General features: G+C 46.4%; 1 protein-coding gene across 3 annotated transcripts in view; it reads right to left on the reverse strand.

Annotated features, from left to right (window-relative positions):
* The window catches only part of SHTN1 (shootin 1), an 89,510-nt gene extending 77,977 nt beyond the window's left edge, over positions 1–11,533 (reverse strand). For 2 of the 3 annotated variants that reach the window (XM_079793573.1, XM_079793570.1), the window contains exon 1: positions 11,276–11,350. Coding sequence is in view for 1 of the 3 variants with exons in the window: in XM_079793572.1 (XP_079649698.1) it covers positions 11,276–11,333 (58 nt within the window). In the remaining 2 variants the exon portion in view is untranslated. Of the gene's footprint in view, positions 1–11,275 lie in introns of all 3 variants that reach the window. The other variant, XM_079793572.1, reaches the window with a different exon arrangement.
* Positions 11,534–14,310: the final 2,777 nt, after the last annotated feature.

The following is a 14,310-nucleotide window of genomic DNA, read 5'->3' on the forward strand; positions in this document are numbered from 1 at the left end:
GCATCAGCCACACTTCAAGTGCGCAACAGCTACAGTGGCTAGTGGCTACCACAGTGCAAGTGGACAGAGAACATCCTTATCACAGAAGAAGACAGTTCTACTGGACAATACTGTTCCAGACATCTCTGTCCTCAAACTCAGCACATTGGATTCCCATTCACGGAAACCTCCTACTTCCTGCATAGGATCTCCTTCCCCTGATGCCATCACCCACCGAGTCATCCAGTGAGCACCTCGGGATCACCCCGAAGCCCCACTCTGTCCCACCTCCAACGGATCAAACTGCTCAGATCTCTTAAAATGACTCTCCAATCTACCCTTCCTCTACAGCCAGTACCTCTGCCCTGATTCCGACCCTTAATAAGAGCAAACACTTCTTATCGAGCCTCTAGCCTCCCTCTATCCCAAGTTCATTCGTTACGGGGTAGATAGCATAGTAACAAGGCCCCCTGGCCACTCTGCTCTCTTATTTAAAGGCCCCCAAGATGTTAGGACCCTACTCTCCCTCCCCACCCCCACACTATTCAGTCAAAGATCACAACTCAGTCCATGACACCCAAAGTCCCAAAGCTTCCCTGAACCCTCTCAGACCTTCAGTAGCCAGATGCCTTTAAAATATTTTTCCCTCTGCCTGCAAGGTCTTCCCCTCCCCATCTTCCCTACCTCCTCATCTTCAATGCAATTCAACCTGTCATTTCTTCTAAGAAACCTTCCCCATACACCTCAGGCAAAAATCAGCACTTATAGTTCTATATTTCTAATATATTACCAATGTACACTGTTCATATGTCTCTACTGGATAGAGCAGTGGTCGGCAAACTGCGGCTCACGAGCCACTGTTTGCCGCTCTGTTGACTAATGAGTTTGCTGACCACTGGGATAGGGGCTTAATCACAAGGAACAACAACAGCCTGTAATTATTGGAATCGAGAGTCTAGGTCAGTGTTCGGCAAACTCATTAGTCAACAGAGCGGCAAACCACGTCTCGCGAGCCGCAGTTTGCTGACCACTGGGATAGAGCATCGACATACGATGTTATGAATTATCTGAGCAGAGGTCCATTTTCTTGTCTTTCTCCCACTGGATGCACTGCTTACACCCGGCAGAAGACCAAGCACAGAGTCGATGGCTATATTGATGAGTGGCTGGTTCATATCAATGTATGACGTAGACCAGTGGTCAGCAAACTCATTAGTCAACAGAGCCAAATATCAACAGTACAATGGTTGAAATTTCTTTTGAGAGCCAAATTTTTTAAACTTAAACTTCTTCTAACGCCACTTCTTCCAAATAGACTCACCCAGGCCATGGTATTTTGTGGAAGAGCCACACTCAAGGGGCCAAAGAGCCACATGTGGCTCTCGAGCCGCAGTTTGCCAACCACGGACGTAGAGCAATTAAGCCAAAGATTAACATCGCCATTTTAAAGATTGAGAAGTCAAATCCCACAGTAAGAAACGATGGAGGCAGAACCAGTCTACGGATTCCCGGTCATTCGTGTGAAAAACATTACTGAGCGTTACTCTGAACAATGTGCTAAAGCGCTAGGCCAAAGAGAATCCTCGAGGGTGAGGCCTGTCTTCATGCACCCGGATGCCCACATCTGGCACAATGCCTGGCATGCAGGAGGCACCTGATACATGTGTGCTCCGTTAAGGAAGAATGGATTTAAGTCTTCACAGGAACACACACTCTCCTCCCATATTCAAAGGCTCTCTTACATCAGATGTTACAACAGGACACTTAAAGAAAATGAAGCTTTAAGTGGCCATCAAACATAACCAGGAAACACTGCCTCATGAGCTCGTCTCATGTAGATTCTCAGCCACTGAGTCTGCATCTTTCAGGCTCATGGAGCCTTGATACACTTCTTACTAATGGGGAGTGAGGACATGAGTCATGACAGATAATGTGCCATTAGGACAGTACTCCCTTCTGCACACGTCCCAATGGGTCCTGCTCTTAAAGCCAGAGTAGATAGAGAAGTCATTTCTACCTCACTTGTTAATTACAGCATTAGAAACATCAGGGAAACCACTGCTGGAAAAACTGATTAAAAAAACAAAGGTGACAGATTTCACATCTGAAAAGAAATTATGCCAAGCCTGAAATTTACTCACTACTTGGGAGGACACACAGTTCAGTGTTAATGAATTAATGATATTTCAAATTAATCAACAGAAGATATTAACCAAAGATCTTATAGGCATACTAGTGGCCCGGTGCACGAAATTCGTGCACGGGGGGCGTGGAGGGAGTTCCCTCAGCCCAGCCTGCACCCTCTCCAATGGGGGACCCCTTGGGGGATGTCCGACCGCCAGTTTAGGCCTGATCCCACAGGCGGTCAGACATCCCTCTCACAATCTGGAACTGCTGGCTCCTAATCGCTCACCTGCCTGCCTGCCTAATCCCCCCTAACTGGCTCTGCCTGCCTGCCTGATCGCCCCTAACCTCTCTGCTTGCCTGCCTGCCTGATTGCCCCTAACTGCCCTCCCCTGCTGGCCTGATCTCACCCCCAAATGCCCCCCTGCTGGCCTGATCTCGCCCCCAACTGCCCTCCCCTGCCAACCTGATTGCCCCTAATGGCCTCTTAGGGCCTCTGCCTTGGCCCCCACCACCATGGCTTTGTCCAGAAGGAAGTTGGATGTCCGGAAGATGGCCAGTCGACCCATTTTAATTAGCATATTACCCTCTTAGTGGTATAGATAGATTATATAGGATAGGATTGCTTAAATGGGAGGGGGGAGTCTTTTTCATCAGGAGTAGATGCTCTTGGCAGACAAAAATACATAATCCCTATATCTGGACTGATAGCCAGCCATATGCACTATACTGCCAAACCAGTCATTAAAAAATTGAACCGCTTTTTTACACCTTACACCAAACAGCTGTTGCCCTTAAAACCCATTCTCAGCCCCAACCTTAGGTTTTGCCTTCGCAGTTCACCCAGATTAGGTTCTGATTGGTCAGTTTCTATGCCAGTCAGTGTCAAAAGCTCCGCCTCCTAGGCAGCCATTGGCTCCTCACACTTCACCCAGATTTGGTTCTGATTGGTCGGTTTCTATGCCAGTCAGCATCTCCAGGCCTATCAACGGGCCTGATCAGAGAGGCAGGGCTGCTGGCCAGGCCCGGAGTGAAAGAGAGAGGCAAGTGCTGATCAACAGCTGCCACAAAGGCTATGGATCAGATCCTGCTTCTCTCTCCAGGCCTCTCTTGGGGCCTGATCCATAGCCCCCTCGGCAGTCAGTGCTGGGTCGGGGCGCCCGCAGCGGCAGCAGTCAGTGCTGGGTCACCACAGCAACCTAGGACTAACTTCCAGTTGGTCAAGCCTTCAGTCATTTTGGATGTTACAGACCCTGGGATTTTATATATTAGGATATGCATAACCTATAAACTCAGACAATGGTTCGGTGAAGGCCTGAGGAGGGGGTGGGAGTGGGAAGGAGGGGGTCAATGGGGAAAAAGTAATGGCGGGGGGGAACATCTGTAAAGCTTTCAACAAAAAAGATAAATTTTTAAAAAGTAACCAACAGAAAGGAAAGAAACTGAATAACCTTAAAATACATATGTAAGTCTATTTTCTGGTCTGGTATGTAACAAACATAAATTGATGCTCCCTTCCTCACAACAACAAAAATGCTGAACAACCCAAAAATCAACAACTCTTCTTAGATCTATCCGAGAACTGAGGTCACAGGGCAAATCGCCACTCCAAAAACTGGAGAGAAAATCGAGCAGATGGAGAGGATCACAACTTTAATTAGAGCAGAAGCCAGGGTGCAGACGCTGCTCACTCGCCAACACAGGAAACCCGGACATGACAATCAGCTAGGAGCTCAGCTCTAACAAGTCTGAGATTTAAAAGCCTCAGGTGAGCCTGGTGAGTGTCAACCTATGAACCAGGAGGTCACAGTTCGATTCCTAGTCAGGGCACATGCCCAGGTTGCAGGCTTGGTCCCCAGTGTGTGGTGTGCAGGAGGCAGCCGATTGATGATTCTCATCATTCTTTCTATCTCTCTCTCCCTCTCCCTTCCTCTCTGAAATCAATAAAATATATTTTTTTAAAAAAAAAAAAACAAAAACCTCAGGGAACAGATCAGTCTTAGGAGGGCCCCCACACTGCTGTGAGTTTTACCTCCAAGACTGCTAGCAGGGCTTCACAGTGAACGCCCGGCCAGGTATGGGGAAGTAGCCATTATGAAATATGCTCAGAGCATTCTGTTCTTCTTAACAGGCTTGCTCTCAAGAGAAATTATTCTACCAGAGCCTACCGGACTTGGGGGAAGGTTATAACCCCACTCCAGCCCCCTCCAGCATTCCTGTCTCCACGAAGGAGGAAAAAAACAGCGCTGAGAAGCCCTTGTGAAAGTCACAGCCCAGGGGCCCAGGCTTCAAAGACTAAGACCTTGTCATAGGACCACACAACACTTCCCTTACCACCGTATGAATGTTTGCAGCAGCTCTACTCATGATTGTCAAAACTTGAAAGCAGCCACAATGTTCACCAACAGGTGGGTAGACAAACTCTGGTACCTCCACACACTGGGGTACTATCCAGTGATAAAGAGAAATAAATGAGCTATCAAGCCAGAAAAAAAAAAAAGACATGGAGGAACCTTAAATGCATGTGACTAAGTGAAGGAGCCAACCTAAAAAGGCTACATGCTGTCAATTCCAACTGTACGACGTTCTGGAAAAGGAAAAACTATGGAGCTAGTAAAAGGATCAGTGGTTGCCAGGAGGTCAGGGGTAAGAAGGGAGGATGAACAGGCAGAGCAGAGGAAATTTTTTTGGGCATAATAATGTAATAGTAGGTACAGGTTATACATTTGTCAAAAACATAGAAAATACAATGTAAAGAATGAACCCTTCCCAGCCAGCTTGGTTCAGTGGTTGAGCATCGACCTAGGAACCAGGAGGCCACAGTTCAATTCCCAGTCAAGGCACATGCCCAGGTTGCAGGCTTGGTCCCCAGTGTGGGGTGTGCAGGAGGCAGCCACTCAATGATTCTCTCTCCTCATTGATGTTTCTATTTCTCTCTCCCTCTTCCTTCCTCTCTGAAATCAATATAATGTTTTGGTTTTTTTTAAAAGAATGAACCCTATTGTACTTCCGTAGTTAATAATCATGTATCAATATTGGTTCATCAATTCTAAGAAATGTAGCACACTAATGATGATAATAGGGAACATGGGGAGGAGGAGGGAGGAACTATGAGTAATTCTCTGTACTTTCTGCTCAATTTTTCTGTAAGCCTAAAACTGCTCCCCAAACGTCTTATTTACAACAAACCTATATATCAGAACCATACACTGATTCGTGCTGCAGAGGCTTTTAACTAAAAGGATCCTAATGCATTCCTGCTCATTATACCATACACAAATTTCAGAACTCATGCTTAAATGTTTAAAATGCTTAGCCAGTGTGGTAAGCAGAGAAAAACCAAAGCCATGTTCCTTCTACGTTTCAAAGCAAAGCTTGGCTGTGTTACAACTTGATAGAATGAAATCTACAGCATTGCAAAGTTTAAAATACACATACTTTTTGGATCCAATCTTTGCACTTTTGAGAAGTTTTCCTATGGTTGCACTTAGAGACATATGTGTACAAGAATGTAAGCAGCTCTACTAGTTTCAATAAACTTGAATTTTATAAGCTTTCGATTTATAGCAAAATTGCAAAGATAGTACAGAGTTCCCAGACACCCAGTTTCTGCGATCATCACCATCCTACAGTAGGATGGTACATTTATTACAAATAACCGACCATACCGCCGTATTATTATGAATGAAGTTTACTCATACGTCCTTAATTTTTCCTTAAAGTTCTATTTTTGCTCCAGGATCTCACCCAGACACCATGTTACGTTTAGATGTCATGGCTCCTTAGACACCTCTTGGCTGTGACAGTTTCCCAGACCTGCCTTGTTTTTGATGACTTTTGACAGTGTTGAGGAGTACTGGTGAGGTACTTGGCAAAATGTGCTTCGATTGGGATTTGTCCGATGTTTTCCTCATGATTAGACTGGGACTGTGGGTTTTTAGGGGAAGATCCAGAGGTAAAGTGCCATTTTCATCAACTTTTATCAAAAGTACACATTATCCTCAACGAGGTGGAAACAAAATAAAATAATATCAAACTTCCTGGAAAAAAAAAACAACAAAAAGGTTACATACTATCAACATGACTTAAACCGCCATTGAAGCGGACCTTGGTCACCTCGCTGAGGTCATGTCTCCACTGTAACATCATTCTTCCTCCCCCTCCCATCTGTGCGGTTTGGAAGGAGCTCACTGGGTGCAGCCCACACTGAAGGAATAGGGCGCTATCCTCCCCTCTCTGAGCAGCAGTATCTACACACATTATTTGGAACTGTTTGTACAGAAGACTTGTGTTTTTCCCTGTTTATTCAATCATTTACTTTTATCAGTATGGACTCATGACTATCTATTTTATACTTTGGGTTATAATCCAATATTTAAGTTGTCCCAAGTTTGACCAATTTGAAGGAAGAGGGAGAGAGAGAGAGAGAAGCATCAATGAGGAAGTTCTTTCAGTTGGTTCTTTTATCTCTTGACATACCCCCATGACTGTGGCTCATGGTTGGAGCACTTCCTCGGTTTCTGGTACAAGATGCCCCAGGCTCATCTTGTGTATTTCCGGCCCCAGCCACCCCCGTCCTAGAATCAGCCATTTCTCCCAGGACTCTTGTTCCTTTCATCGGAGAATGGTATAAGAAACCACATTCTGGAGCTAGTTGTGTTCTTCTAGGCTCTCAGCTGGCAGAGCAAGGAAACAGATGTCTGCATCCTAACCCATGCCTAGCTCAGCTCTAAGAATAAGCTTGACTAAATTTCCATCTGAACCTTAAGCACTCTCTCAATAATCTTGAGGAATATAATAGTCAGTAAAGATGAAAGGAGGTGACCTGGCTTTAAAACCAATTATCTTACCGTAGGAAATCCATTTTAAATAGTGTTAGCTCAAGAAGAGCCCAGGACTTTGGGGTGGCTGGTTGTTGTTTTGGCATTATGTCAGAACAGCCTTATGGTGAAGTGACAACCACCCTCTTCACAACTTCCTCAACAAGTTCCAAATGACACATTACTATGTTGACCAGCTTAGTGGACGGCCACTGTTTGTGTTGGCCCAGCCTGCATGCCCGCTTCTGGTAGTGGCACACTATGCTTTTTTGGACAACTCCAATCCCTTGGTCTTTGTGGGGGCTGCCAATCAAAGTGCCCCGCCCTCCCCTGGCCAAAGGACTTAAACACAGGACCCAAACTATGCGGATTAGACATTCTTCCTGCAATTTACAGGCCTACCACCATCTCTAGAGTAGGAAATCCTCACCAGGAGGGGCAAGGTTTTATTCATCTCTGTATCTCTGATGCCTAGCACAGAGCCTGGCTATGAATATTCAATGCATGTGGGTTGAATAAATTACAAAGAAAATCATATACCTTAAACAAATGCTAAGCTAAGTCTGTCATTTCCCAACAGAATTCTGGAAGGGGAGCAAATTGTATGATGTTTTGTAAGGGAAATGTCCACTTTAGTAGCTAGGAAATATGCATTGGAAATAGTCTCCCAAGTTGCCATTTCTCAGTACATTAGAGATGTCAATCAGTCCAATAAAATAAAGCCCCCAAAAAGACAAAAGGAGAATTCTACCTCATTACCTCAACATCTGCTTGCACATAAGCTATCGCACACTGGCTAATTTTTTTTTAAAGGACATAATATAACTTTCTGGAAAGACATAATATAGCTAATTATACCATTCACTAGAAGGGAACATACAATGTTTTGAAGTAATTCAGAAGTGGGTGTGATTTATAAGACATGAGCTTAGGAAATGGTAAGTATAAATTAGAGATTGTTCATATTATGACAGACTCCGTCATTACATTTCACAACTTTTGTCAAAAGCAACCTTATTCACCACACCACTGAAGGCCTCACATTAGGGAAGGCCGCTGTCAGCTCTGCCATTCAGAGTAGATAGCATGCTTCTCTCTGAGCTCCCTCCTGGGGAATGGGTTCGAATTTCAGACTTAAAACTCACGAAGGAAGGAACAATGCGATGAAACCTCAACGGTCGATAAACATGTGGAAAGATTTCAAACCTCACTAATAACCAGATAATACAGATCTCTTTCAAGGTACCATTTTTGTTCATTAGATTGGCGAAATTAAGAAACTTGTCAGGCTGTCAAAATTAATAAAGAGTGCTGTTGGTCAGGGTTGGCCACTGTGTGGTGTCATGGGTACTGCTGGGGGCGGGGGGATGTGAACTGGTATAGCCATTTGGGGGGGCATTTTGCAATGGCCAGCAAAACTTTATGTGTACATTCCTTCTAATCCATCAAGTCCATTTCTAAGAATCTGTCCTAGAAAAAAGATTTGTAATTGTACAAATTTATTTATATGATTATTTTATGAATGACTGTCTACCAGACAATAAACTTGGTGAGAGCAAAGACTGGTTCACCATCCCACCCCCCAATGCCTAGCCCATGGGCCTTACATATGGTAGGTACCTCGTAAGTATTGGTTAAAAGAATAAATGAACATGTTTCCTCAGCATTAAAAAAGGAAAATAAGAGTATTTGATGGATATTAGTTCTTGTTCACATTAAATAGGGGTTAGTGGAGTTATTCAATGTTATTAACAGGTAGTACAAAGTACTATTTTCAAAAATAAATTATACACACCATCAGCTTACAAAATTGATTATATTAGTAAGAGCCCAAACATCTAGTTGCCTTTTTTTCCACCTCAAGCCCCTATTTTCTCAGTGAGTTCCATCGGTCAAACAGCAATTACTAGTAAATACTCTCAAACTTGTAAGCACAGTCTATGATCCAATGACAGACAAATGCCCTGGTTTTGAGATGTATAAAAATCACACTGTGGGCTGCAAAAAGTTCCAACACCTGGGTAACCAGATTCAATATCCTAAAAAACATAAAAGTGTACCTTTTAAGAAACACAAATTTCAAACTCTAACTGGTCTATTGCCTTTGATATGTCTATAACCAAGGAAATGCATCCTCTAAAAATGCCAATGACATGTATTTGTTTTCCAGTATGAGAAAGAACCAGAAACTTAAGACTCCACCCTTTTTCTCAGCTCTCATATCCGACATAGAGACAGAGAATGCATTCCAAAATCAAATATAAACAACTTGTGGGTTATCTGCGCTGTTACTCTACCTTTGAAATTATATACAGAATGGCGGGGGGGGGGGGAAGAGTGCAATTTTTATCTTCTTCTTATTTGAAACTGACCATCCATCGAAAGATCTGGTACCCAATGGCCAATATTACCAATAATGAAATCTCTAGAATCTGAAGTAAGAGTCTTTAGGGGAGGGTAAAAAGTGAAGGGGGGAAAAAAGAGGTTCAAATTTCCAGTTATAAAACAAATAAGTCATCGGTATATAGCACAGGGAATATAGTCAATAATATAATAACTTTGTCAAATACCAGATGGTTACTAGGTTTTTCGCTGTGATTCTATCATAAGATATACATAAAGGTTGAATCACTACATTGTACATCTGAAACTAATATATTATATGTCCACTATATTTGAATTTTAAAAAGGCTTTATGTTATTGGGGGATGTTATTAGAAATTTTAAAAATACCTATAGAGCCCTAACCGGTTTGGCTCAGTAGATAGAGCGTCAGCCTGGTCAGCCTGCAGACTGAAGGGTCCCAGGTTCGATTCCATCAAGGGCATGTACCTTGGTTGCAGGCACATCACCAGTAGGGGGTGTGCAGGAGGCAGCTCATCGATGTTTCTCTCTCATCCATGTTTCTAACTCTATCCCTCTCCCTTCCTCTGTGTAAAAAATCAATAAAATATATTTTAAAAATAAAAAATAAAAATACTCACAGAATCCAGCCCTTCACTAAAACACTTCAGGAATTTTGCCCACCCACCAGATTCACTGATGCCTGTGACTTTATGACCTTGGGCTAATCTACAATAGGAGTTGAAGGTACTGGGAAGGCAAAATCCACTCACATTTTCCCAACATTTTCTAGATACCACAGAGGAAGGCGTTCCGACCATTCCCGTCAGGTTCAAGAACATCCCCAAGCTCACACAGTAAACAGACATGTTTCCAGGCGTGTGCGCTCCAGCAGGATTCACAAATCCCTGCCAAGTCACAGCACTGGGCAGGACCTCATGAAATCACCTGCTTTAGCTCTCGCCAATGGACAGGTAAGAAGGAACCCTAAGGCGCCTGGGAAAGAAAAAAACCGCCTCCTCCAAGTTCACGGAGTTGGTGAGTTGAGCAAAGAGAAGTGAAACAGCTGGGACTAACCACCCAGGATCAGCCTCGGAGAAGGGGCCCCATGAGGCTCTTCTGCAGAGTGGCCATGTCAGCAAGCGGGTCAGAAAAGCGCATTTCCCTAAGGTCCTACTTCCTCTCTTTCTTGACCCCTACCCTCAAGGCCACCTGTGGTCAGGGTAATAATCCCTTCACATTTTAAAAGGGTTAGGTTCACATCTATTTGCCTTTGTTCAGAAGTGCGGTTAAGAGATGAAAAGGACTGGTTCACACAGTTCTTCACGAAGGGGCCATCTCCCATGACCAGGCAGCGTGGAAAGGCGTGGGCATGCCTGGCTGTCCAGTGGAGAGCCTCGTGTTCATTCAGGAAGCCGGACACAGGCAAGGTATTGTCTCCCTGACTAATAACTGGCTAAAAACGAGAAGTGATCAAACGTTATCGTGGCCTGAAAATCCTAGCTGGGTAAAGAAAGAGGAACTAGAGCCACCCAGGCTGAAAAGCTGGGAAGGCTGGAGCGCAAGCTGCAGGCCTCCCAGCGCCAAAGGGCAAGGGTGGGGCCACGCTAGGGAGCAGGGCCAGCTGAGCTGCCCGCACCACCCCCTCCCAAGATATCCGGCCCCACGCGCTAACCCCGCGTGGCAGGTGGGGCCGTGGAGCCGAATCCTCGTCCCCTTCCCCCAACACCCCGGATCGGGATCGCCAGCTAAAGCAACCGGCGGGCAGCAGCCTTTCCCGCACTGCCGGGCGCGCCGACACTCCCCGCCCCCGCGCGCTACCCTCGGCCCTGGGCTCTCCGAGGCGCGCGGGGCGCGAGGGATGCTCCCGCACGGGTAACGGCGCTCCGCGGGCGCCCACGCGGCCGCACCACCGACCGCCCCGCTCCCACGAGCCTCAACCCAGCGCCCGGGAGCCGCCCCGCCCATGGGCCGCGCTGCCCGCACCTGGCGGCCGCGCGCCCGCCTACCTTGCTCCTTTAGGTTGGTGATGAGCTGCAGCTGCTTCTCCTCGTCCGAGCTGTTCATTTTGACAGGTGGGGTCGACCGGCAGAAAAGGACCGGAGGGAGCGGCGAGGGAGGCGGCGGGGGAGGGGGAAGGAAAAGCGAGACGCCGGCGGCGTGCGGCTCCCCTACCCGGAAGTTGGATTGGCTCCCGCTCCTCCTCCTCCTGGCGCGGAGCGCACGGGTGAGATCATCCCCGCGCACCTAGTCCGCCGCCCGAGCCACTTCACCTGCCGGCGGGAGCGGGGGCGGGGCGCCCCGCAGCCGAGCGCGGGGGGTGGGGCGGGGAGGGCCCCGCGGTGGCCGGGACTGCAGCCCCCGCCCCGGCCCGCGATCGCAGGGGCGGCTCGGCTTTCTCCGCGGAGGCCGGCGCCGCAGGTGGCGCTGGCGGGAGGGCGTGCGGGCCTGCGGGCCAGCGTGCCTGCGGGCCAGCGTTGGGGTTCGCCCTGGCTCGCTTTTGCACACCTTTCTCCGCCTACCCGCCCCTCCGGGACCCCAAGAGGTGGGTTCTGAACAAAACCGGCCCCGGATCTAGAGCGTCTGTGGGAACCCCACGCTAAACACTGCGCAAGGGCGGGTCTCCGCGAGCCTCCCCCGTGGAGCGGGACCTAACGGGCGCCTTCCCCATTCCCTCTCGGGGGACTCTGGGGCGGGGCGGCGGTGGCGGGCGCAGGGGTGCGCGTTTTGCACCTGGAAAAGCAGGCAGGGTCTGAAACAGTCCGGTCCATTAAGTGGACACACTGAGCCAGGAGGGCGTGGTCGTCAGTTCCCAGTTCCCAGGGCTGGCTGTCTCCAACCTCCTTGGGGTTGGGAGGGGGTCAGAACGTGGGCCCTGCAGCACGTGGGGCGCAGGTCCCCGCGGATCCCCTGGTCCTGATGGGAGGACTTCCTCTTGAGCGAGGCTGCCACTGCGGTCCAAATGCCCAAGGTCACACAGCGGCCTGGCAGCATCGCCTGGCGGAGGGGAGCCCAGCGTATGTCCCCCCTTCGCTGCCCTCCGCACTGTGTAAACCCAGCTCTGGCTCTGACCCTGAGCAGAAGAGGGGAGGCAGGCCTGCCATGTCAAAATGGCTCTCCCAACCCCCAATTGCTGCTGGTTAGCCTCTGGCCAGTCTACTGACCTCTTGGAACTTTATCTAAAGAATGGGAATAACACTAATACCCACTCCCCACAGAGCGTTGTAAGGGTTGAACAGGGAGAGGAAGACATACAAAACATCAAATCCAGAATTTGACTTACAATAGGTGGGTGTGTTTTTTAAGGTTATGGGTCTGCGAAAAAGGGGGTGTAGATGCTAATTATGGGCTAAAACAGGCACAGTCCTTTAACACTGATCATTAAGCATCCAATGAAGTTAGATTTACTGAACATCTTGGTTTTTCTCAGCCCCAAAACTCTTAGTGTGGGTACTACACCAGCAAAGTGCGTCTGCTCATTTCTCATTTGCTATTTTAATGCAAACGCCCAATTTCATTTGCTGAGGGGGGTCTCTCCATGATAGATGGGGTGGGAGGGGGCTGAAATATAGGTAAATGCTGTAATCTGTCTGATACTCCTTCTAAATTGTAACTCAAACAAGCTTGAAGAAGCAGTAGCTCTTCGTTCGCCTAAAAAGGTGGTATAATAGTTTAGCATAGGTCCGTGGTCAGCAAACTGCGGCTCACGAGCCACATGCGGCTCTTTGGCCCTTTGAGTTTTTAGCAAAGGCCAGCTTAGGAGTACCCTAATTAAGTTAATAACAACGTACCTACCTATATAGTTTAAGTTTAAAAAATTTGGCTCTCAAAAGAAATTTCAATCGTTGTACTGTTGGTATTTGGCTCTGTTGACTAATGAGTTTGCCGACCACTGGCATAGGCGGTTCAGTGGTAGAGTGATCTAAAAGGGCTGCACAGTATTTTTAGAGTGAACTAACTAACATTTTGAAACTTTAAAAATAAATTTAGTATAGGGTCTTAATTATTCAATTCTTTCCCTAGTTTTTCATAAGATCCCCAAGCGATCAAATGGGCTTTGCCTTGAAATTACTTTTTAATCCTCAAAGTTTAAAAAGGGCCCAGGAGCCCCAGCTGGTTTGGCTCAGTGGATAGAGCATCATCTTGCAGACTGAAGGGTCCCGGGTTGATTCCCATCAAGGGCACATGCCCAGGTTTTGGTGTTGAACCCCAGTAGGGGGTGTGCAGGAGGCAGCCCATCCATGATTCTCTCTCATCACTGATGTTTCTATCTCTCCCTCTCCCTTTCTCTCTGAAATCAATAAAAATATATTTAAAAAAAAATAAAAAAGGCCCAGGAAACATGAGTCAATTCAGACTCAACTACAGGAAAATATGAATGATATGTATTACCATCAGGTATTTTGTATAAAGAGAAATAATTTCTTTCCAGAGAAAAAATTCAAGAGATTGGGGTAACAATCCACGGCGACCTAGGTTTTGCCCTGCAGCCAGGAAACCTGTTAAACCTGACCTGTCCCCCTGAATGTTGGGCAATGACCAAACCTCCTCCAAACCTAAATTTAAAAAATCAGAATACTTTCTCATACTCAAACAAATGTGAGCAGAGTATCTGTTAAATATTTGGGTTAGTTCACAAAGTTCCATTTTTAAATGGCTGATTTAATTGTCTACTTCAATTATGTAACAAATTAGGTAGCAGTTTTGGAGCTTAAGAATGAGTTAATCATCAAATCTACAATCAAACTGAGTGCTTTGGTCCTACATTGAATCTGCAGCTCCTTGAAATTAATCCTGTTTACCTTCCTTGAAATTAAAATAGCCTCCTGAAATACAATATGGTATTATCTTGGGGGCATGGAATGAATTATTAGGGTGGCTATTAGAGTCAATTATTGGGATTCAGATCTCCCATTACACTATGGTTTATTTATATGATATGAATATTGATGGAAAGGGTAGTAGTGATAGAATTAGTTTTTGTTCTGTTTAATAATGCACATAGGGATCTATGTAGCAGGCATCACATTAATTTATAAACCTC

Source organism: Cnephaeus nilssonii, assembly GCF_951640355.1.
Source record: "Cnephaeus nilssonii genome assembly, chromosome: 16".
Lineage (NCBI taxonomy): Eukaryota > Metazoa > Chordata > Mammalia > Chiroptera > Vespertilionidae > Cnephaeus > Cnephaeus nilssonii.